The 23,374-nt window shown below is 47.0% G+C and overlaps 2 protein-coding genes and 2 long non-coding RNA genes across 4 annotated transcripts in view; 3 read left to right on the top strand and 1 right to left on the bottom strand.

The window, feature by feature from the left end:
* Positions 1-575: 575 nt before the first annotated feature.
* Positions 576-7,687, bottom strand: LOC115134728 (leucine-rich repeat neuronal protein 2-like). The gene is made up of 2 exons (XM_029668918.2): positions 7,402-7,687; positions 576-5,934 (listed from the first exon to the last, which is right to left on the bottom strand). The coding sequence occupies exon 2, from the start codon at positions 5,694-5,696 to the stop codon at positions 3,663-3,665; it is 2,034 nt and encodes a 677-aa protein (XP_029524778.1). The 5' UTR covers positions 5,697-5,934; positions 7,402-7,687; the 3' UTR covers positions 576-3,662.
* Positions 7,688-13,178: 5,491 nt separating this feature from the next.
* Positions 13,179-15,691, top strand: LOC115134729 (uncharacterized). The gene is made up of 3 exons (XR_003864365.2): positions 13,179-13,377; positions 14,702-14,764; positions 15,209-15,691. It is a non-coding gene; the product is annotated as an uncharacterized LOC115134729 (long non-coding RNA).
* Positions 15,692-15,884: 193 nt separating this feature from the next.
* Positions 15,885-20,021, top strand: LOC135573271 (uncharacterized). Its single transcript, XR_010464636.1, has 2 exons — positions 15,885-16,034; positions 19,662-20,021. It is a non-coding gene; the product is annotated as an uncharacterized LOC135573271 (long non-coding RNA).
* Positions 20,022-20,339: 318 nt separating this feature from the next.
* Positions 20,340-23,374, top strand: part of LOC115134171 (putative adenosylhomocysteinase 3) — a 51,121-nt gene continuing 48,086 nt past the window's right edge. Inside the window, exon 1 of the mRNA XM_029667873.2 lies at positions 20,340-20,620. Coding sequence (XP_029523733.1) covers positions 20,360-20,620 — 261 coding nt within the window. The 5' untranslated portion in view covers positions 20,340-20,359. The remainder of the gene's footprint in view (positions 20,621-23,374) is intronic.

Below are 23,374 nucleotides of genomic sequence, written 5' to 3' on the forward strand. Positions count from 1 at the left end.
GCACCGTCACAGGATTCCACCTTTCCAACAAGAGAGTTCGTAAGATTTCTGCCCTGCTGTTATTGCTGTTATTGTAAAGTGGAAACGTCTAGGAGCATCAATGGCTCAGCCGCGAAGTGGTAGGCCACACAAGTTTACAGAACGGGCCGCCGAGTGCTGAAGCGTGTAGTCAAGTGCTGAAGTGTCTACTGTCCTGTAGGTTTTCAGTCCAATGATGGTAGATCTCCAGGAAGAGGGTTAGGCAGCCCTGGGGTAGCGGGTAAAAACTGTGTAGGGGGAGCAACTGACCATGATTTTGAAATGAAATGTTCCACGAACAGGTGTCCACATTCTTTTGGTCATGTAGTGTATGAGATGGAGCATCTAGTTTAATTCACTTGTTATTTTCTGCCACACTAGAAGATGTAAGGGATAATCAACTAGGGGCTATTTGTTCTGTGGAAAATAATGAACGTCGTGGAAGATGTGTTCCATAACTCCCTAGTGGAGTGAGCTAACCTTCCACTGCATTGCATTTTTTTTCAGAGAATGCATAGCGCCCCGAATTGATTATCCCTTTTATTCCGTGGCTATAATTTAGCACATTTACCAGTATAAATGTGTTCATTTGCCGGTAGAAATATGTTCCAGATTCACTGAAGCAGCTAGTAAGTTTAGTCGATAGCGACAGTAGTTGCCTTGGTAAACAAACAGACTTGCTAGTTTAGCTAACCAACCCATTTGTACTAGCTTGCTATTATGAAAGTCGAATTCAGCAATGCCAGTAATATTTTCAATTCGACGTTTGCTTTCAAAAGCAGCTAAACATAGAACATGTAAGAATGAACTACAGCCATTGAATTCTACTGTACAAATATAACGTTTGATTATAGGGAAATAATGCACGTTTTAAAATGCCATTCAAGTCAATCAGAAACGAGTATACAACAACGCCATGGTATAAACTTAATTAATTATACTGTAATTGTAATAATGTATAACAAACTCTGGCACATTTAGCACCAAGTCCAAATGTTCATTCTTTTAAACTACATTTTCCTGAACCTAAAACCAAATATAATCTGAAAAGAATTCATCAATGCCTTGAGTAAGAGACATTTTCTTGGTAAAAGTTGCGAAAGGCAGAGATGAGGAAGACAGATAAAGAAGCCAAACTGAGTTTAACACCGGTTGAGATGCTAACTGCTCAGTTCCTTGCACCATTTCTGTTAACTTGTGTCTGTGTTCAATGAGAAGTAATAATCTTCTGAGTCTTTGTTTAATTTAGTGTGCTTTTTCTACAAAAATACTGGCTCTTCTGCATAACATTCTAATTATGTAGGGTATAACGATCCATTCCTGTTACAGTCCATGGCCAGTAGAAAGATAAAAGTTCTAGATTAAAATATGAATTTAAGTTGTCATAGAAAGATGGTTAGAAATATTGAGTTGTGAATTCAATGTAGTCAACAGTTACCATTTTGGAGAGTGCATAATCTATTGCTCTCATCAGCCTCCAGCAATAAGGGAATTAGTGAATATGGACAGGAAAACAAACCATCAACATAAATCAGTCCAACTTTTTTTAAATAATAGCTCAAAATAGAATTTAATACATCTCAATCCTATTTGAAAGAGAAGTGGCACACTGGGTAGGAAAACCAGGTATTGTTATGTAAAGGCAGTAGGATAGAAGAATAACGCAAGGTGACAGGAAGCCGATGGAATAGGCGGAGTGAGAAAGGGCTGGTCACATTAACCACTTAGATTTACAAAACCTCAAAGAAGGCAGGGATAGGCTACAATAAAATGACACTGTTTGGAAAATGCCTGTCCCCTTGTGTAAGTGAAGAATACTTCTCTCCTGTAATAGTCCATTTATTTTCTCTATGGCAAGTACCACAGTTTGAGTGTCCTCTTTATACAAACTCAAACCATGTCAATGTGTAGGCCTATGCATACAGTGCACTCGGAAAGTATTCAGACCCCTTCCCTTTTTCCACATTTTGTGGAAAATGTCCGCATCAGTCTATACACAATACCCCATAATGACAAAACAAAAACAGACACTTTTGATAATATATTCTACATAAGGTCCCACAGTTGACAGTGCACGTCAGAGCAAAAACCAAGCCATGAGGTTGAAGGAATTGTCCGTAGAACTCTGAGACAGGATTGTGTCAAGGCACAGATCTGGAGCGTTGACGTGACTGTCCCCAAGAACACAGCGGCCTCATTCTTAAAATGAAGAAGTTTGGAACCACCAAGACTCTTCCTAGAGCTGACCGCCTGGCCAAATTGAGCAATCGGGGACACGATGGTCACTCTGACAGAGCTCCAGAGTTCCTCTGCAGAGATGGGATAAACTTCCAGAAGGACAACTATCTCTGCAGCACTCCACCAATCAGGCCTTAGTAGTGGCCAGACCAAAGTCACTCCTCAGTATAAGGCACATGACAGCCTGCTTGGAGTTTGCCAAAAGGCACCTAAAGGACTCTCAGGCCATGAGAAACAAGATTCTCTGGTCTGATGAAACCAAGATTGAACTCTTTGGCCTGAATGCCAAGAATCATGTCTGAAGGAAACCTTGTACCATCCCTACAGTGAAGCATGATAGTGGCAGCATCAAGCTGCGGGATGTTTTTCAACAGCAGGGACTGGGAGAGTAGTCTGGATCGAGGGAAAGATGAACGGAGCAAAGTACAGAGAGATCCTTGATGAAAACCTGCTCCAGAGCACTCATGTACTCAGATTGGGGTGAAGGTTCACCTTCCAACAGGACAACGACCCTAAGCAGACAGCCAAGACAATGCAAGAGTGGCTTCGTGACAAGTCTCTGAATGTCCTTGATTAGCCCAGCCAGAGCCCGGACTTGAACCCCATCGAATATCTCTGGAGAGAAAATAACTGAGCAGCAACTCTCCCCATCCAACCCGACAGAGCCTGAGAGAATCTGCAGAGAAGAATGGGAGAAACTCCCCACATACAGGTGTGCCAAGCTTGTAGCGATTACAGACTCGAGGCTGTAGGTGTTTCAACAAAGTACTGAGTAAAGGGTCTGAATACTTATGTAAATGTCATATTTCAGTTGTTTTTTTAATACATTTTTTAAACGTTCTAAAAACCTGTTTTTGTTTTGTCATTATGGAGTATTGTGTGTAGATTGATTAGAGAAAAAAAACGTTTCATCAATTTTAGAACAAGGCTGTAACATAACAAAATGTGAAAAAAGTCAAGGGGTCTTAATACTTTCCAAATGTACTGTATATATAAAATATATACATATCTGACTGTACAACACTGTCGTATGTACTTCCACTGTGTCATATGTCCTATTTACAGGCCCCAATGCTCCCAACCACTCCCACAAGCATCTCCAGATTCAGCCCTAACATGTCCCAACTGCGGCAGGACATGTGCCTCCTGGATTGGGCTTCACAACCACCTACAACCGCACCCCCGCCAAGAGTGGTAGCCATATCTATCCTATAAATCATCCCTGGAAGCGATGTTATCTTTGGAAACGATGTACTGCAAGTATGTGTCTATGTTGTTATGTGTATAATATCATTCATTATTTATATAGCTAGGCTTTACTCATATGTGTGCTGCTCCTCATGCTTGCTGTCTTGACCCTTGCCCTCATGTGACCTCCCTTCCCTCAAAACCCTCTTCTTTAACCCCTATCCTCTACCCTCCAACATCTGTTGCCTCAACCCCTTCCCAGGCCCCTGCACCCCTACAGTCACACTGTGAGTGTCGGCCCCCAGTGTGTTCTCAGCCACACAGGTGTACAGACCCGAATCCCGGGATGTCACCATGATGATCTCCAATGTTCCCTCTGGCAGCAGCCGGTAGGCAGGGGAGGGGAGGAGGGGGGGAGAGGAAGGGGTGAGGCTGGAAAAGAGGACAGAGGCATTACCAGATGCTGGGCTGGGTAAGTGGGAATGGTAGGAGGAGTAGTTTGATGTCTGGCTGGATGCAGGCTTGGAGTTGAGGCTGGAGATAGGCTTGGAGTAGGGTCTGGAGTAGGGTCTGGATCCAGGCTTGGAGTAGGGTCTGGATGCAGGCTTGGAGAAGGGTCTGGATGCAGGCTTGGAGTTGAGGCTGGATCGAGGCTTGAAGTAGCGTCTGGATCCAGGCTTGGAGTAGGGTCTGGATGCGGGCTTGGAGAAGGGTCTGGATGCAGGCTTGGAGTAGTGTCTGGATGCAGGCTTGTGGCTGTGGGTGTTGTTGGATGATCCCAGTCTCTGTCCAGAAGGAGTGACCCAGTAGATTGTGGGCTGAGGCTCTGCCAGGGCGCGACAGTGCAGGGCCAGCCTCTCCCCCTCTCTCACCCCCACGTAGGGGGGGAGGATGCCAGGGGGGATGAGGGGGAGGCAGGAGGCTGACATCTCTGTGATTGACACCTCCCTCACCCTGCGAGCCCTCAGCTCTGGAGGCTCAGAACACAATGTGGCCTGGGGCTGGATAAACCTCACAGCCTGTGGCATCTGTGTATCTGTGTGTGCGTCAGCATCTGTGTGAGGGTGCTCCTCAGCCACCCAGCGAAACAGGCAGTCACAGCGGAGGGGGTTGGAGTGCAGGCTGACCTCCCTCAGTCTGGGCAGAGACAGGACAGTGTGTTGGTGCAGAGCAGTCAGAGCGTTGGAGTTCAGCATCAGGCTCTCGAGCCTGCCCAGCTGGAAGAAGGCCTGGGGGTGGATGTAGGACAGCCGGGGGTTGTTGGTGATCTCCAGCTTGGTGAGCTCAGGCAGGTTCTCCATGGCTGCCCTCTCGATGGCCACCAGCTCCTCCATGTTGTTCAGACCCAGCTCTGTCAGGTGGACCAGGTCCCTGAAGTCCCCTGTCTGAACCAGACTCAGACGGTTCTTATTCAGGTCCAGGAACTTCAGGCCTGGGAGCCTCCTCAGAGCCTGTGTGGGGACAGTGGTGAGGAGGTTGTCATAGAAGGACAGGCTCTCCAGGCTGTCCAGCCCATCCAGGGCCCTCTCAGGCAACCCTTTCAGCCCCATGCCCCCCAGCACCAGGCTGCGTAGAGATGCCAGCGCCTGGAAGCCCCGTTCAGGGAGGACCTCCACTGGGTTTCCCCCCAGCATCAGCACCTGGAGGCAGGGCAGGGTGGTGAACCAGAGGGGGTCAATTGAGGTCAGGTGGTTGTTGTTGAGGTGCAGGCGCAGCAGGGAGCCCAAGCCAGAGAAGGCTCTAGGAGCCAGGGAGGCCAGCTGGTTGTGGCTGAGGAAGAGCTCCTGTAGGGCAGGCAGGGAAGAGAAGGCGGCAGGGGGCAGGGACCGGAGCTGGTTCTCCTCCATGTGCAAGGAGAGTAGGGAGCGCAGGAAGGGAGTCTGGGGCTGGGTTGAGGTTAGTGTCCTAACACTGCTGAAGCGGTTCTGAGACAGATCCAGCTCTGTGAGGTTGGGGAGTGTCTGTAACAGTGGTGTCTCCAAGGCAGACAGCAGGTTACTCTGCAGACAGAGGGTGTGTGTGTCTAGGGGGAGAGGGGAGGGGAGCTGGATCAGGAACAGGTTGTTACAGTCCACAGTTGGAACCTCGCAGGACAATGACTGGGGGGAAAACCAGGGCTTGATCTGACACACACACCCTGCCGGGCAGGAGACGCTCCATGGCAGGGAATGGACCACTAGTGCACTGGACACACACACCCACACACACAGGACCAGCTGCCTCTGCAGTAGGACCATTGACACCCTCAGCATCCTCACAGCAGAGAGGAGTTGATTCAGAGGAGTCGATTCAGTGGTGGCAATTCGATTGAGGTGACTCAGTGTTGTTGCCAAGTTACAGCGCTGTAGGTATCTGCTGTTGCCAGGTTACAGTGCCATAGGAATCTAAAGTGTTGTGGACTGTCTAGGTGATGGTCTCCGTGGTCAGACGGTCGCTGTCACATTGTGGCGACAGGTGTACTGGGCATGGCTCTGTACACACTAAGGAGACCTGGCAGAGAGAGAGAAGGAGAGAGACGGGGAAGATAATGTGTTAAGGACAGGTTTTGTAACACATTTAGATAGCCAGAGGACAGGTTGAGAGAGTACCTCCTGTTCTTTCAACTCTCAACCATTCCATTTGATTTGATTTCCAGTCTCTTTTCATATGCAATGGATTACATTTTATTTGATTTTTGTCCCTCTTTTCTTATTTACTTTAATTATATTTTGAATGAATGAAAATATTTGTGCGTGCGAAGTGTGCACTGATGATGACCAGTCACCACCTGGTGGCAGTGTTTACCAGTTAAGATAACAGAGGAAGTCTGAAATAAAACACATACACACACTCACACAATGGAAAGAAAGGGGTAGAGAGACTACTAGACCATGTGTCAAGGAAATGAGAGGAAGAGGAATATATCAAAAGGAGATAGAGGAGATGAGGATACCTAGTCAGTTGTCCAAATGAATGTATTCAACTGAAATGTGTCTTCTGCATTTAACCCAACTCCTCTGAATCAGAGAGGTGTGAGGGGCTGCCTTAATTGACATCCACATCTTCGGCGCCCAGGGAACAGTGGGTTAACTGCCCAGGGAACAGTGGGTTAACTGCCCAGGGAACAGTGGGTTAACTGCCCAGGGAACAGTGGGTTAACTGCCCAGGGAACAGTGGGTTAACTGCCCAGGGAACAGTGGGTTAACTGCCCAGGGAACAGTGGGTTAACTGCCCAGGGAACAGTGGGTTAACTGCCTTGTTCATGGGCAGAACGACACATTTTTACTTTGTCAGCTCAGGGATTCAATTCAACAACCTTTTGATTACTGATCCAACACTCTATCCACACCTGCTGGTGGGAGAGGAGGAAAGGTGGGAGAGGAAGAAAGGTGTGAGAGGAAGAAAGGTGTGAGAGGAAGAAAGGTGTGAGAGGATGAAAGTGGGAGAGGAGGAAAGGTGGGAGAGGAGGAAAGGAGAAGACTAGAGGAGGTTGTCTGGCTGTAGCTGAGACTGCAGTAGGAGGGATGAAGGAGTAATCTGCAGTGGAACTAAGCTATCTGTACTAACAGACAGAGGGAGATGGAGGTATGGGAGAGAGTGAGAGCAAAGAAAATGGAATGACAGTGATAAAAGAGAGGGAGGGTTAGAGGGTGCTGGATGCTGATGCCTCGATCGCTTCAATACACACAAACATGCGGGCACACACACACAAAAACACGACAGAGTCTGAGCAGTTAGCACAAATGAGATGACACCACTGTGGCACATCACAGATGGCACTCTTTTCTTTCTACTGCTCTGATTCTGTGTGTGTGTGTGTGTGTGTGTGTGTGTCGCGCGCATGTGTGTGTCCATGTGTTTACCTCAGTGCCAGTGTATCTGTGTCTAACCCAGACATATGTCCAAGCGAACACAAACACACACATTTGCATCGCACAAAAAAATAATCCTTACCATCGAATGAACAATAATCCTTACCATCGAATGAGTACGGTTGACTGCATGCATCTCTCGATCTGTCCTATTTCCTTCTGTCCCTCTTTTCCTATCCCACAATCTTTTCAGAGTTGTTTTTCTCCAGGAATGTTCAGTCAGCTTGTCAATGGCTTGCTCCACAATAAATCATCCTTCCTCTCTCTCCCCTTAAAACATATGTGTTTCCCATTCTGTATTTCTCTCTTTTTAAAATATTCCTCCTTTTCTCTCTCTGAGGCTGTGGGGAGATCTCTACAGGATGAATCTGCACTCTCCCCAACCCCACTGTATCTCAGTCAGTATGTGTGAGTCTCTCTCTCTCTCTCTCTCTCTCTCTCTCTCTGTCTCTCTGTCTCTTTCTCTCAGTAGCCAGTTGTCTTGAGCAGGAAAGCCAAAGATGATTTAATCTGAGTTTCTGTCCCTCTCTACTACCCCTCTCTCTCCAAATAAAAAAAGAATTTAATACCTCTGAATTGCAGGCTCAGTGAGTTTCCATTTGGCTCACTGGTTTGCTTTTTAAAAGCTGTCTAGTGGAGCATAGTGCTGGCTACATAGAGAATGAACTATTAAAACCAAAAAAGCTTTCAGAGACATCAGCATCTCTTCCGTGCAGAGGAAGAATCCTGGTAGCTATTGTATAAACTTTAATGCACTGTGTGGGTGTGTGCCTGTGTGTGTGCCTGTGTGTGTGTGTGTGTGTGTGTGTGTGTGTGTGTGTGTGTGTGTAAAGCGGCGGATTCCATCTCCCCTTTCTCTCTAACCGTTCCACATCTCCCTCTCTCCCTATATCTCCTCCTTCTCCCTTCTGCATGTGTATAAAAGAAAATGACTGTGTGTTTGTGTCACTGTGTGTATGCCCTCAGCCATTCCTGTGCCACTGTGTGTATGCCCTCAGCCATTCCTGTGCCACTGTGTGTATGCCCTCAGCCATTCCTGTGCCACTGTGTGTATGCCCTCAGCCATTCCTGTGCCACTGTGTGTATGCCCTCAGCCATTCCTGTGCCACTGTGTGTATGCCCTCAGCCATTCCTGTGCCACTGTGTGTATGCCCTCAGCCATTCCTGTGCCACTGTGTGTATGCCCTCAGCCATTCCTGTGCCACTGTGTGTATGCCCTCAGCCATTCCTGTGCCACTGTGTGTATGCCCTCAGCCATTCCTGTGCCACTGTGTGCCCTATGCCCTCAGCCATTCCTGTGCCACTGTGTGTATGCCCTCAGCCATTCCTGTGCCACTGTGTGTATGCCCTCAGCCATTCCTGTGTGCCAGCCATTCCTGTGTGTGTGTATGCCCTCAGCCATTCCTGTGCCACTGTGTGTATGCCCTCAGCCATTCCTGTGCCACTGTGTGTATGCCCTCAGCCATTCCTGTGCCACTGTGTGTATGCCCTCAGCCATTCCTGTGCCACTGTGTGTATGCCCTCAGCCATTCCTGTGCCACTGTGTGTATGCCCTCAGCCATTCCTGTGCCACTGTGTGTATGCCCTCAGCCATTCCTGTGCCACTGTGTGTATGCCCTCAGCCATTCCTGTGCCACTGTGTGTATGCCCTCAGCCATTCCTGTGCCACTGTGTGTATGCCCTCAGCCATTCCTGTGCCACTGTGTGTATGCCCTCAGCCATTCCTGTGCCACTGTGTGTATGCCCTCAGCCATTCCTGTGCCACTGTGTGTATGCCCTCAGCCATTCCTGTGCCACTGTGTGTATGCCCTCAGCCATTCCTGTGCCACTGTGTGTATGCCCTCAGCCATTCCTGTGCCACTGTGTGTATGCCCTCAGCCATTCCTGTGCCACTGTGTGTATGCCCTCAGCCATTCCTGTGCCACTGTGTGTATGCCCTCAGCCATTCCTGTGCCACTGTGTGTATGCCCTCAGCCATTCCTGTGCCACTGTGTGTATGCCCTCAGCCATTCCTGTGCCACTGTGTGTATGCCCTCAGCCATTCCTGTGCCACTGTGTTTATGCCCTCAGCCATTCCTGTGCCACTGTGTGTATGCCCTCAGCCATTCCTGTGCCACTGTGTGTATGCCCTCAGCCATTCCTGTGCCACTGTGTGTATGCCCTCAGCCATTCCTGTGCCACTGTGTGTATGCCCTCAGCCATTCCTGTGCCACTGTGTGTATGCCCTCAGCCATTCCTGTGCCACTGTGTGTATGCCCTCAGCCATTCCTGTGCCACTGTGTGTATGCCCTCAGCCATTCCTGTGCCACTGTGTGTATGCCCTCAGCCATTCCTGTGCCACTGTGTGTATTCCTGCCACTCAGCCATTCCTGTGCCACTGTGTGTATGCCCTCAGCCATTCCTGTGCCACTGTGTGTATGCCCTCAGCCATTCCTGTGCCACTGTGTGTATGCCCTCAGCCATTCCTGTGCCACTGTGTGTATGCCCTCAGCCATTCCTGTGCCACTGTGTGTATGCCCTCAGCCATTCCTGTGCCACTGTGTGTATGCCCTCAGCCATTCCTGCCACTGTGTGTATGCCCTCAGCCATTCCTGTGCCACTGTGTGTATGCCCTCAGCCATTCCTGTGCCACTGTGTGTATGCCCTCAGCCATTCCTGTGCCACTGTGTGTATGCCCTCAGCCATTCCTGTGCCACTGTGTTTATGCCCTCAGCCATTCCTGTGCCACTGTGTGTATGCCCTCAGCCATTCCTGTGCCACTGTGTGTATGCCCTCAGCCATTCCTGTGCCACTGTGTGTATGCCCTCAGCCATTCCTGTGCCACTGTGTTTATGCCCTCAGCCATTCCTGTGCCACTGTGTGTATGCCCTCAGCCATTCCTGTGCCACTGTGTTTATGCCCTCAGCCATTCCTGTGCCACTGTGTGTATGCCCTCAGCCATTCCTGTGCCACTGTGTGTATGCCCTCAGCCATTCCTGTGCCACTGTGTATGCCCTCAGCCATTCCTGTGCCACTGTGTGTATGCCCTCAGCCATTCCTGTGCCACTGTGTGTATGCCCTCAGCCATTCCTGTGCCACTGTGTGTATGCCCTCAGCCATTCCTGTGCCACTGTGTGCCCTATGCCACTGTGTGTATGCAGCCATTCCTGTGCCACTGTGTGTATGCCCTCAGCCATTCCTGTGCCACTGTGTGTATGCCCTCAGCCATTCCTGTGCCACTGTGTATGCCCTCAGCCATTCCTGTGCCACTGTGTGTATGCCCTCAGCCATTCCTGTGCCACTGTGTGTATGCCCTCAGCCATTCCTGTGCCACTGTGTGTATGCCCTCAGCCATTCCTGTGCCACTGTGTTTATGCCCTCAGCCATTCCTGTGCCACTGTGTGTATGCCCTCAGCCATTCCTGTGCCACTGTGTGTATGCCCTCAGCCATTCCTGTGCCACTGTGTGTATGCCCTCAGCCATTCCTGTGCCACTGTGTGTATGCCCTCAGCCATTCCTGTGCCACTGTGTGTATGCCCTCAGCCATTCCTGTGCCACTGTGTGTATGCCCTCAGCCATTCCTGTGCCACTGTGTGTATGCCCTCAGCCATTCCTGTGCCACTGTGTGTATGCCCTCAGCCATTCCTGTGCTGTGCCACTGTGTTTATGCCCTCAGCCATTCCTGTGCCACTGTGTGTATGCCCTCAGCCATTCCTGTGCCACTGTGTGTATGCCCTCAGCCATTCCTGTGCCACTGTGTTTATGCCCTCAGCCATTCCTGTGCCACTGTGTGTATGCCCTCAGCCATTCCTGTGCCACTGTGTGTATGCCCTCAGCCATTCCTGTGCCACTGTGTGTATGCCCTCAGCCATTCCTGTGCCACTGTGTGTATGCCCTCAGCCATTCCTGTGCCACTGTGTGTATGCCCTCAGCCATTCCTGTGCCACTGTGTGTATGCCCTCAGCCATTCCTGTGCCACTGTGTGTATGCCCTCAGCCATTCCTGTGCCACTGTGTGTATGCCCTCAGCCATTCCTGTGCCACTGCTGACAATTGAGAAGAAAAGACAAAAGGATTGCACAAAAGTTTCCATTCTCTCCCAACAAACCCTAACAAGTCACCTGCCTACATAGTTCAACACAGCTCTGAGTTTGAGCAGCAAAGCCTTGTTGAACTATATACGGTAGGTGTGTGAGTGTCTATTGTATGATAGAGCTGCAAATCTACAAATACAAATAAAGATATATAAATATATATTTATTTTAATCATCTAACCTAAATCCTAACCCATCTAACCCTATTCCAAGTCAGGATTGAATGTCATGTTTAGTGTTAAATGTTTAAGTTTACCTAGTCTTACCTAATCACATAACGCACAATATGGACAGCAGAGAGAGAGAGAAAGAGAGAGAGAAGATTGGATGGACGGAAGGATGGAAGCACTCTGAGGAGAAGTGTAACCAAAGTTAGGGGGTTATGGGAGCTGAGCAACTAAGTTTCAGAAAAGCATGTCACAGAGACACACACACATGCACGCGCCCTGCAGGCTGAAAGGCAGTGAGAATGAGGGATGAGAGGTAGCACAATGAAAAGGAATCTAGAGGAGAGGTCGTCATAGCAACATTGGGAGTGAAAACATTTGAGAGAGAAAACAAGCACTGCTTCCTGTTCTCTCATATTTTTCTCCTGCGTCTTTCCTTTCTTCACGTCTCTCCTCTCTTCACATCTGCTCTCCTTCATATTTTTTAATTCTCGTATCCTTCCCTCTAGTGGTTAGAGCGTTGGGCCAGTAACCGAAAGGTTGCTGGATCGAATCCCCAAACTGACAAGGTGTCACGACTTCCGCTGAAGTTGGTCCCTGTCCTTGTTCGAGCGGTGTTCGGCGGTCGACTTCGCTGACCTTCTAGCCATCGCTGATCCATTTTTCATTTTCCATTGGTTTTGTCTTGTCTTCCATCACACCTGGTTCCAATCCCATCAATTATATGTTGTGTATTTAACCCTCTGTTTCCCCTCATGTCCTTGTCGGTGATTGTTTATTGTAAGTGTATGTGTCTGTACTGGTGTGTATTTAACCCTCTGTTTCCCCTCATGTCCTTGTCGGTGATTGTTTATTGTAAGTGTATGTGTACGTCTGTACTGGTGTGTATTTAACCCTCTGTTTCCCCTCCTCATGTCCTTGTCGGTGATTGTTTATTGTAAGTGTATGTGTACGTGTACGTCTGTACTGGTGTGTATTTAACTGTTTCCCCTCACTGGTGTTGTTTATTTAACCCTCTGTTTCCCCTCATGTCCTTGTCGGTGATTGTTTATTGTAAGTGTATGTGTACGTCTGTACTGGTGTGTATTTAACCCTCTGTTTCCCCTCATGTCCTTGTCGGTGATTGTTTATTGTAAGTGTATGTGTACGTCTGTACTGGTGTGTATATAACCCTCTGTTTCCCCTCATGTCCTTGTCGGTGATTGTTTATTGTAAGTGTATGTGTACGTCTGTACTGGTGTGTATATAACCCTCTGTTTCCCCTCATGTCCTTGTCGGTGATTGTTTATTGTAAGTGTATGTGTACGTCTGTACTGGTGTGTATATAACCCTCTGTTTCCCCTCATGTCCTTGTCAGTGATTGTTTATTGTAAGTGTATGTGTACGTCTGTACTGGTGTGTATATAACCCTCTGTTTCCCCTCATGTCCTTGTCAGTGATTGTTTATTGTAAGTGTATGTGTACGTCTGTACTGGTGTGTATATAACCCTCTGTTTCCCCTCATGTCCTTGTCAGTGATTGTTTATTGTAAGTGTATGTGTACGTCTGTACTGGTGTGTATTTAACCCTCTGTTTCCCCTCATGTCCTTGTCAGTGATTGTTTATTGTAAGTGTATGTGTACGTCTGTACTGGTGTGTATTTAACCCTCTGTTCCCCCTCATGTCCTTGTTGGTGATTGGTTATTGTATGTGTACGTCTGTACTGGTGTGCGGCAGGTTGTTACCCATTGATTTTTATTCTGTTTTCCGGTGGGTTTTTGGTAAATAAACTGCGCCGTTGGAAACACAGTTATTTCTCTCCTGTGTCTGACTTCTCTGCCACCAGTTCACACCCTTACACAAGGTAAAAATATGTTGTGCCCCTGAGCAAGGCAGTTAACCCACTGTTCCCCAGGTGTCGAAGATGTGGATGTTGATTAAGGCAGCCCCCCGCACCTCTCTGATTCAGAGGGGTTGGGTTAAATGCGGAAGACACATTACAGTTGAAGACATTCAGTTGTACAACTGACTAGGTATCCTCCTTTCCCTTTCCCCTCTCTGTGTATGTGTGTGGTCTACTCACACTGAGTCATGGTTGTGAATCATATGCACTGTTATGATAACCCTCAGTTAGGGCTGAGGTGAAGCATGTTGCAGTGTCACATCCAGGGAATGATTCAAGTCATATGTCAGGGTTAAGCATTAAAGCAAACACATACACACACGTCTGACTTTCTAGGGTTTAATTTCAGTGTAAGCAAACTGTACGTCAGCATCAGCCAAAAGACAATGCATCTCATATTAATGAATGATATGATACAATGACATGATTGATACCATGATCTGATAATGTAGAATCATGATGGGTCTTTCTCACTCTGTTCTTTATATCCCTGTTTCTCTCTATCTCTGTCTCTCTTTCTATGTCTCTCACTTTCTATCTGTGTGTCTCTCAATCTTTCTATTCATGTGTGTCTGTCTCTGTGTGTTTCTCTGTCTCTCTAGCTCTCTCTCGGTGTCTCACTCCCTCTGTGTTTCTCTGTCTCTCTAGCTCTCTCTCTCTTTCTGTGTGTCTGTCTCTGTGTGTGTGTGTCTCTCTCTGTGTGTGTGTGTCTGCCTCTCTCTCGCTCTGTGTTTCTCTGTTTCTCTAGCTCTCTCTCGGTGTCTCACTCCCTCTGTGTTTCTCTGTCTCTCTAGCTCTCTCTCGGTGTCTCACTCCCTCTGTGTTTCTCTGTCTCTCTAGCTCTCACTCTCTGCCTCTGTCTCTCTCTTTCTGTGTGTCTGTCTCTGTGTGTGTGTGTCTCTCTCTGTGTGTGTGTGTCTGCCTCTCTCTCGCTCTGTGTTTCTCTGTTTCTCTAGCTCTCTCTCGGTGTCTCACTCCCTCTGTGTTTCTGTCTCTAGCTCTCTCTCTATGTATATCTCTCTCTCTCGCTTTCTCTGCCTCTGTCTCTCTCTTTCTGTGTGTCTGTCTCTCTGTGTGTGTCTGCCTCTCTCTCTCTGTGTTTCTCTGTCTCTCTAGCTCTCTCTGTGTTTCTCTCTCTCTAGCTCTCTCTCTCTATGTATATCTCTGTCTCTCTCTCTCTCGCGCTTTCTCTGCCTCTGTCTCTCTCTTTCTGTGTGTCTGTCTCTGTGTGTGTGTGTGTGTCTCTCTGTGTGTGTGTGTCTCATTTGAATTCTGTACACAACAGGTGTTCGCTGGACCGGGGAAGGCTCAAGGACTTATGAAACGCTCGCCACAGGACAGCTAAATGGTGCGGTGTGTGTGTGTGTTGTAACGCTGCAGAGAGAGTGAGAATCTGCTGCCATGGCGACAGGCCCAGCAGTATCTTATAGCAACAGGTTGCTAGGCAGCCTGCATTGGTAGATGAGTTGGAAGCTTTTGTGTGTGCATTTGCATGTGTGAGATTTGTAACAGATTGTTGAGTTCAGAGGAGTAAATCAAACGCATCAAGTTACATTGAGTTCTCTTTGGCCTTGTAGATTATGGCTGTTGATGCTCCAGTAAGGTTTTAATGTCCATAACATTGCAATGGTAGATTTTTATCTTTATCCTTTTAATCTGAAACCTTAAACTTTAAACCCTCAGACTGTTGACAGCAAACCCACCTCAGAAACGTTACAATCGGGTTACTTATATTTGCTTGTTGTTTTCTAGAATTAGAATGACATTATTCCATTTACTCTATTTTTTTCAGTGACAGACAACAATGACCATGTTGCTATAGAAACAAAGTGACTTCATCAGCCAGCAGCAACAGGTAATTGAAAAGGTGTTGCTGTAGCTACAGAGTAGGAGAGTTCAGGCTAGTGTGAGAGGGGTGTTACTGTGCAGCAACATGGAGATGAGGTACCCAGGCTTCAAGCCTCGCCTGCAGCATCGTCTGGTCCTGCAGGGCCCTCCGAGAGGTACCGCCCACAAAGCCCAGGTCACCAACTCATTGGCCACTCCCAGGGAATCATTCTACTTGCCCCTCCCACCTACCCAACCTCGACTGGAGTTCTTGCACTGGGTGCAAGTGGAGAACAGCGAAGAGCAGGAGAAGAGGTGGAGGGATAGGGCTGAGAGGGAGCAGCGTAAGCCCCAGAGGGAGGCCAGCCTGCCTCGCCTCTCTCTACCTCCTCCTTCCAGAATGGGCCCCCATACCTTGGCACGCTTCTTCTTCCAGTGGAGGGGGAGACCCAGGCAAGTTCAGCCCCATCCAAAAACAGCCCCTACCCATAGGCACTTCTTGTAGTATTCAGGGGTAGGGGTTGTTTTTGGATAGTTCCTTCAAGTTTATTTGCCAGTTGTTAAAAATACATTGGAAATCTCAATGACGAGCTTTCACATAAAAAGAGTGCAGGACAAATATAGGTGTACATCCACAGGAACTGGAGCGGGGCCAGGGGGAGCCGAGCAGACTCACCCCAGGATGTGGACCCTGAGTGGGGGGAGAGAGAGAGGCTGCTCTGGCTCAGTCACCTGAGGGCTCCACCCCTGGACAGCCAGGGCAACATACTGCCCCCTAGTGGCTTTAAACGGTAATCTTTGTAGAGATGTACAGTATATGCTGTTGTATATGCATGGTTAAAACATGCTCAGTCTTAAAACAGTGAATAATTGTAGAATAGTGACAAATTCCTTTCTATATATGTGACTGAGTGGATCGATTCAGTCTTATTTAGCAAAATTAGAAATTGTGTTTTTTACAATGGATAAAAGAAGAGACTCAGAGCTAGAAAATGGTACATCGTACGCTATGGTTGAGGAACAATAGGAAAGTAATTCTGCTTTGAAAGTTGTAAACTTGTATCCTCACTTTTGAGAAAATGTCCGTTGAATGTTTTGGTACCTACTGGAGAGCTCTTCTTTGTCTACACCCATTCAGCAACGTTCACAACCTCTTAAGCTTTAGCCTCACCCATCTCTTTAAGGGTTTATCCGAGCGTTCTGTCCTAACAGCAGTCAAGCACCCAAGCTAACTGGCTAGCTTGCTAGCTACTTCCAGACATAAATGAGAGAACAGCTCACTGACCATTTTACTCACCCTATTGAAATGGATACTTGCATAGTGGAGTATTTTGTTAAATCATGTAGCTAGCTAGCTAAACAATGAACCATAATCCCAACTCATGAAGTTACAACCCTGCATGAATCTGCAGGTAGCTAACAAACCAGGTTCAACGTTAGCTAGCTAACATTAGGCTATAACTAGCAAAGCAAATGGCTCTGATATACAAATAATATTACTACACAGATCACACACATAACATTAGCTAGCTAGCTAATAGTACACTTTAACTTGAAATGAAAACAACTTTCTGTCAAAATTAGAAATGTGTAATAACTGAAAATGTAGCTAGCTAGTCTATTTTACCCGTATAGATGGAATGGATGCTTCTCCCTGTCATGGATGCCACGGTTGCCCTTACTTAGTTTGAAGATGTAATCCGGAGACAGGTGTTATCTCCATCTCTTCAGCTATCATACTCTAATTCTACTGATTTCAAAACATGGTCCTCCAGAAAGTGGAGAGCAACACTTATGCAGCTCTACTACACGATATATATATATATATATATAAACACCTGCGTTAGACAGGATTACCTACACATACTGACCAGCTCAAATAGACAGAAGCTGCTACATGGCAGACCAATCCGAACTCATCTCTCGGCATGTCCATTATCTCAGCCAATAATGGCTAGCGGGAAGGTTGCTCCCCCTTTTTCTGTGGCTAAACCAACTAGGCTCGTAATTGAACAATTGTATTTGTATTTCAAAAATCAAATTGTATTAGTCACATGGGCCGAATACAGTGAAATGCTTACTTACGAGCCCCTAATTAACATTTACATTTACATTTAAGTCATTTAGCAGACGCTCTTATCCAGAGCGACTTACAAATTGGTGCTTTCACCTTATGACATCCAGTGGAACAGCCACTTTACAATAGTGCATCTAGGTCTTTTAAGGGGGAGGGGGAAGGATTACTTTATCCTATCCTAGGTATTCCTTAAAGAGGTGGGGTTTCAGGTGTCTCCGGAAGGTGGTGATTGACTCCGCTGTCCTGGCGTCGTGAGGGAGTTTGTTCCACCATTGGGGGGCCAGAGCAGCGAACAGTTTTGACTGGGCTGAGCGGGAACTGTACTTCCTCAGTGGTAGGGAGGCGAGCAGGCCAGAGGTGGATGAACGCAGTGCCCTTGTTTGGGTGTAGGGCCTGATCAGAGCCTGGAGGTACTGAGGTGCCGTTCCCCTCACAGCTCCGTAGGCAAGCACCATGGTCTTGTAGCGGATGCGAGCTTCAACTGGAAGCCAGTGGAGAGAGCGGAGGAGCGGGGTGACGTGAGAGAACTTGGGAAGGTTGAACACCAGACGGGCTGCGGCGTTCTGGATGAGTTGTAGGGGTTTAATGGCACAGGCAGGGAGCCCAGCCAACAGCGAGTTGCAGTAATCCAGACGGGAGATGACAAGTGCCTGGATTAGGACCTGCGCCGCTTCCTGTGTGAGGCAGGGTCGTACTCTGCGGATGTTGTAGAGCATGAACCTACAGGAACGGGCCACCGCCTTGATGTTAGTTGAGAACGACAGGGTGTTGTCCACGATCACGCCAAGGTTCTTAGCGCTCTGGGAGGAGGACACGATGGAGTTGTCAACCGTGATGGCGAGATCATGGAACGGGCAGTCCTTCCCCGGGAGGAAGAGCAGCTCCGTCTTGCCGAGGTTCAGCTTGAGGTGGTGATCCGTCATCCACACTGATATGTCTGCCAGAGATGCGATTCGCCACCTGGTCATCAGAGGGGGGAAAGGAGAAGATTAATTGTGTGTCGTCTGCATAGCAATGATAGGAGAGACCATGTGAGGTTATGACAGAGCCAAGTGACTTGGTGTATAGCGAGAATAGGAGAGGGCCTAGAACAGAGCCCTGGGGACACCAGTGGTGAGAGCGCGTGGTGAGGAGACAGATTCTCGCCACGCCACCTGGTAGGAGCGACCTGTCAGGTAGGACGCAATCCAAGCATGGGCCGCGCCGGAGATGCCCAACTCGGAGAGGGTGGAGAGGAGGATCTGATGGTTCACAGTATCGAAGGCAGCCGATAGGTCTAGAAGGATGAGAGCAGAGGAGAGAGAGTTAGCTTTAGCAGTGCGGAGTGCCTCCGTGATACAGAGAAGAGCAGTCTCAGTTGAATGACTAGTCTTGAAACCTGACTGATTTGGATCAAGAAGGTCATTCTGAGAGAGATAGCGGGAGAGCTGGCAAAGGACGGCACGTTCAAGAGTTTTGGAGAGAAAAGAAAGAAGGGATACTGGTCTGTAGTTGTTGACATCGGAGGGATCGAGTGTAGGTTTTTTCAGAAGGGGTGCAACTCTCGCTCTCTTGAAGACGGGAGTGACGTAGCCAGCGGTCAGGGATGAGTTGATGAGCGAGGTGAGGTAAGGGAGAAGGTCACCGGAGATGGTCTGGAGAAGAGAGGAGGGTATAGGGTCAAGCGGGCAGGTTGTTGGGCGGCCGGCCGTCACAAGACGCGAGATGTCATCTGGAGAGAGAGGGGAGAAAGAGGTCAGAGCACAGGGTAGGGCAGTGTGAGCAGAACCAGCGGTGTCGTTTGACTTAGCAAACGAGGATCGGATGTCGTCGACCTTCTTTTCAAAATGGTTGACGAAGTCATCTGCAGAGAGGGAGGAGGAGGGAGGGGGGAGGAGGATTCAAGAGGGAGGAGAAGGTGGCAAAGAGCTTCCTAGGGTTAGAGGCAGATGCTTGGAATTTAGAGTGGTAGAAAGTGGCTTTAGCAGCAGAGACAGAGGAGGAAAATGTAGAGAGGAGGGAGTGAAAGGATGCCAGGTCCGCAGGGAGGCGAGTTTTCCTCCATTTCCGCTCGGCTGCCCGGAGCCCTGTTAACAATGCAGTTTTAAAAAATACAGATAAGAAATAAAAGTAACAAGTAATTAAAGAACAGCAGTAAAATAACAATTGCCCATTTACAGATGGCATACAAGTTTGTTATTAAGGCACATGAAAGTTCACATGTTCAAGAAGGCATTTCTGCCAAAAAAACACATTTTGATAAAAAAGTTGATGTTCCCCTGTGAAGTAGTGACGCGCGACATACGCCTAGTTTCCTGGAACAAGTCACATATGTGTTCGTGTGTGTGTTTGTGTGTTGAAGGCGTGGACGATATGGGCCGCAGACAGAGGACCCTCAGACAGGAATGACACACACCTCCACCACCCAAAGCCTGCCCCTGCCGCCTCTCCTCATGCTCCGCAGACACACCCTCTGCTACCGGTTACCTCGGAAACGACCCCCGGAGCACCTGATTTGCCCCATGAAGGGCAGAGCAAAGACTTCCTGAACACTCACCCTGACAGTAAAGACTACTGACTATCTTCATCATTGTCTGTGTTGCAACCTTCTTTTTGTTTAATAGATGGCAGTCCAGTGAACCTTTCACTGAACTGCCATCCAGTGAGGGGTTGTTCAATGGAAGTTACAAAATAAATGTTTGGGCTGTGGGCCTAAATCCTTCATGTGGATGTGATCTGCCTCTCTGTGTGGCTATCATGACTACAGGGTTTACTGTAAACACATGTCATTGTGCCTTTTTCTTTGTGTGTTATGTGTTGAAAATGAACACATACTGGCAGAGTGAAATGGGTCATCAGGGTCATAAACATAGACAGTCAAATCTGTCTTCATTTTGGAATGTGGAAGGTCATCATTTTCAAAGTCACCATAGTCATCACTTTGGGATGTGGAAGGTATGTGGGTACTTACCTCTGCTCAGACCCGCCCTTACCTATGTTTTTTTCATACTTTCAAAAGAAGAGGTTATTTAGTTCAGTCACCACAACACCAGTCCAGTTATGTCAGAGAAATCTGAACAGACTGATGCTCCTTCTCCATATAAAGACCTAACCTTACCGGTCATGTTTCCCGAACTGCATACAGAAGATGAGGGTGGTGCTACTACCTTGTCATCGTCGACATGCAACCCCAACCTGTGGAATATGTTGCATGCAGCCGAGACCAGATGGAGCGAGCAGTCTCAACCGTCCAACGGAAACGCGGCCGAGGTGTCCGTTGGGGCGGGAGAGACAGTGATCGACGCGCTAAATATGGAGAGGGTGAGGATAAATAAATTACCTAGACTCGTGTCTTATCCTACTTTTACTGTGGGGGTTTGGGTTAACTTCAGTAGGCTAGTACATGTGCTAGAAGGCGCATTCAACAATTTGAGTTGGCTCAATCAATGCAACTTTAGTTGGATAGTGTCCTACCATCTTGGCTGTGACAGCGAATCAATGTGTGATACGTCAAGGTTTGAAAGATGAAGGCAGTATCTGCTCAGATCTCAATTGCGACGATTAAAAGCATTATCAAAGGCAAATTCGTCTGCGCCAAGACATGCGCCAGCGTTAGACACCACCACGGCATATAATGTTGATTAAAAAAAATGTCGCGACCGCATGTTTCTGCAATGAGGCGCGCAGATCCGAACGGAGCGTCTGTAAATCTTGATGGTACTGTGACTGAAGCACATATAATGATAAATGTAAATGAGAAACGCGTTTAATATGTAGGGGGTTAGTTAGGCTATTGCTGGGACTAGAATAAAAGGCTGTATACCTGGAGTTTCTAAAGATATGACCCAAAAGGAACCAATCCACCTTGTGAAATATAGCTTGCAACCTGGTCTCAGCGAATTTAATAATTTGTCTGTACAAAAATCCGAGATACTCCAGTATGATATTATACGTTTCGTATTGGTATGTATTATTTTGTGGATTTTCATCACCATCATTTCGTATGATGTCTTACGAATTACAATTTGTATTATATTTTACGAATTTGCAAAACGTATACATATGTTACAAATGAGCAAAACATACAATATGTTACACATTTTCTAAACTATATATTATGAATTATAGCTATGCCATTAATGTTAGCTAGCTCTATAATGGAAGCTGGGCTAGGGGTTAGGGTTAAATTTAGGAGTTAGATTAAAGGTTTAGGGAAGGGTTAGCTAACATGGTAAGTAGTTGTAACAAAGTAACAAGTAGTTGAAAAGTTGCTAATTAGCTAAAGTTGTCTGTGATGAGATTCAAACTCACAACCTTTGGGTTGCTAGACATTTGTGTCATAAGCCCATCCATCTAACCCAACCAGACCTAATTTAGTTTTTGCCTTAAGTAACCATCTGTCTAATTTATTTATTTTTACTTTATTTTACTAGGCAAGTCAGTTAAGAACAAATTCTTATTTTCAATGACTGCCTAGGAACAGTGGGTTAACTGCCTGTTCAGGGGCAGAACGACAGATTTGTACCTTGTCAGCTCGGGGGTTTGAACTTGCAACCTTCTGGTTACTAGTCCAACGCTCTAACCACTAGGCTACACTGCCGAACATAACATATCATATTAAATGGAGAATCTCGGCTTTATGTACAGAATAATATGAAATGCTCAGAGACCAGGTTGGTATCAAGAATATTATGAATGGGGTGACCAAGGTGGGGCACAGAACCAGTTTAGAGGGCCCATAACATTTGGAACCTTAATCGATGCAAGGTGGATTTGTTCAATATGTACTGAACAAAAATATAAATACAACATGCAAATAATTTCAAAGATTTTACTGAGTTACAGTTCATATAAGGAAATCAGTCAATAGAAATAAATAAATTAGGCCCTAATCTATGGATATCACATGACTGGGAATACAGATATGCATCGGTTGGTCACAGATACCTTTTTTAAAGAAAGGTAGGGGCGTGGATCAGAAAACCAGTCAATATCTGGTTTGATCACCATTTGCCTCATGCAGCGCGACACATCTCTTTTGGATGGAGTTGGTCAGGCTGTTGTTTGTGGCCTGTGGAATATTGTCCAGCTCCTCTTCAATGGCTGTGTAAAGTTTCTGGATATTGGTGGGAACTGGAACACGCTGTCAAACACGTTGATCCAGAGCATCCCAAACATGCTCAATGGGTGACATAACTAGTGAGTTTGCAGGCCATGGAAGAACTGGGACATTTTCAGCTTCCAGAAATTGTGTGCAGATCCTTGCGACATGGGGCTGTGCATTATCATGCTGAAACATGAGGTGATGGCAGCGGATCAATGGCACGACACTGGGTCTCAGGATCTCGTCACGGTGTCTCTGTGCTTTCAAATGGCCAACAATAAAACAATTGAGTTTGTTGTCAATAACTTATGCCTTCCCATACCATATGGGGCACTCTGTTCACAACGTTGACATCAGCAAACTGCTCGCCCACAAGACCGCATACACATGGTCTGTTTAACCCGCTAAGGTCGATGTCCGCTCCCCTGGGGAAATCTATTTTGCATAATAATAAAATCTGCATACAAATCTGTTAATTTTAGCAAGAGATATGTATTTTTTGCGTTGGATACATCTTAATCCACTGCATCTGCCTGTGTCGCACTTATGCATCTGTGGTGAAAGGTAACACAACTAGAGTGGTGTTTGTCAGACCATGAGACATTCCGAAAATCGGCTTCTCTCAAAATGGTCTGTAGCGTCAGAACAGTTTGAGCTACACACTAATATGACCCCTCTATGGAAAGGGTAGACACTCACGAACACGTACATGTCGGTTTTGCTCAAATTACTCGTCTGAAGGTCCCACTGTACAAATGGAAAAAATCTATGGAAGTATATACTGTATTCTGACCCCTTCACCTTTTCCATATTTTGTTACGTTACAGCCTTATCCTAAAATTGATTAAATTGTTTTTCCCCTCGTCAGTCTACACACAATACCCCATAATGACTTAAGCAAACAGAGGTTTTTAGATTTTTTTTTACAAATGTATTAAATAGAAAAACATTTAATATTATATTTACACAAG

The sequence above is a fragment of the Oncorhynchus nerka genome, linkage group LG9a (assembly GCF_034236695.1).
Source record: "Oncorhynchus nerka isolate Pitt River linkage group LG9a, Oner_Uvic_2.0, whole genome shotgun sequence".
In the NCBI taxonomy this organism is placed as follows: Eukaryota; Metazoa; Chordata; class Actinopteri; order Salmoniformes; family Salmonidae; genus Oncorhynchus; species Oncorhynchus nerka.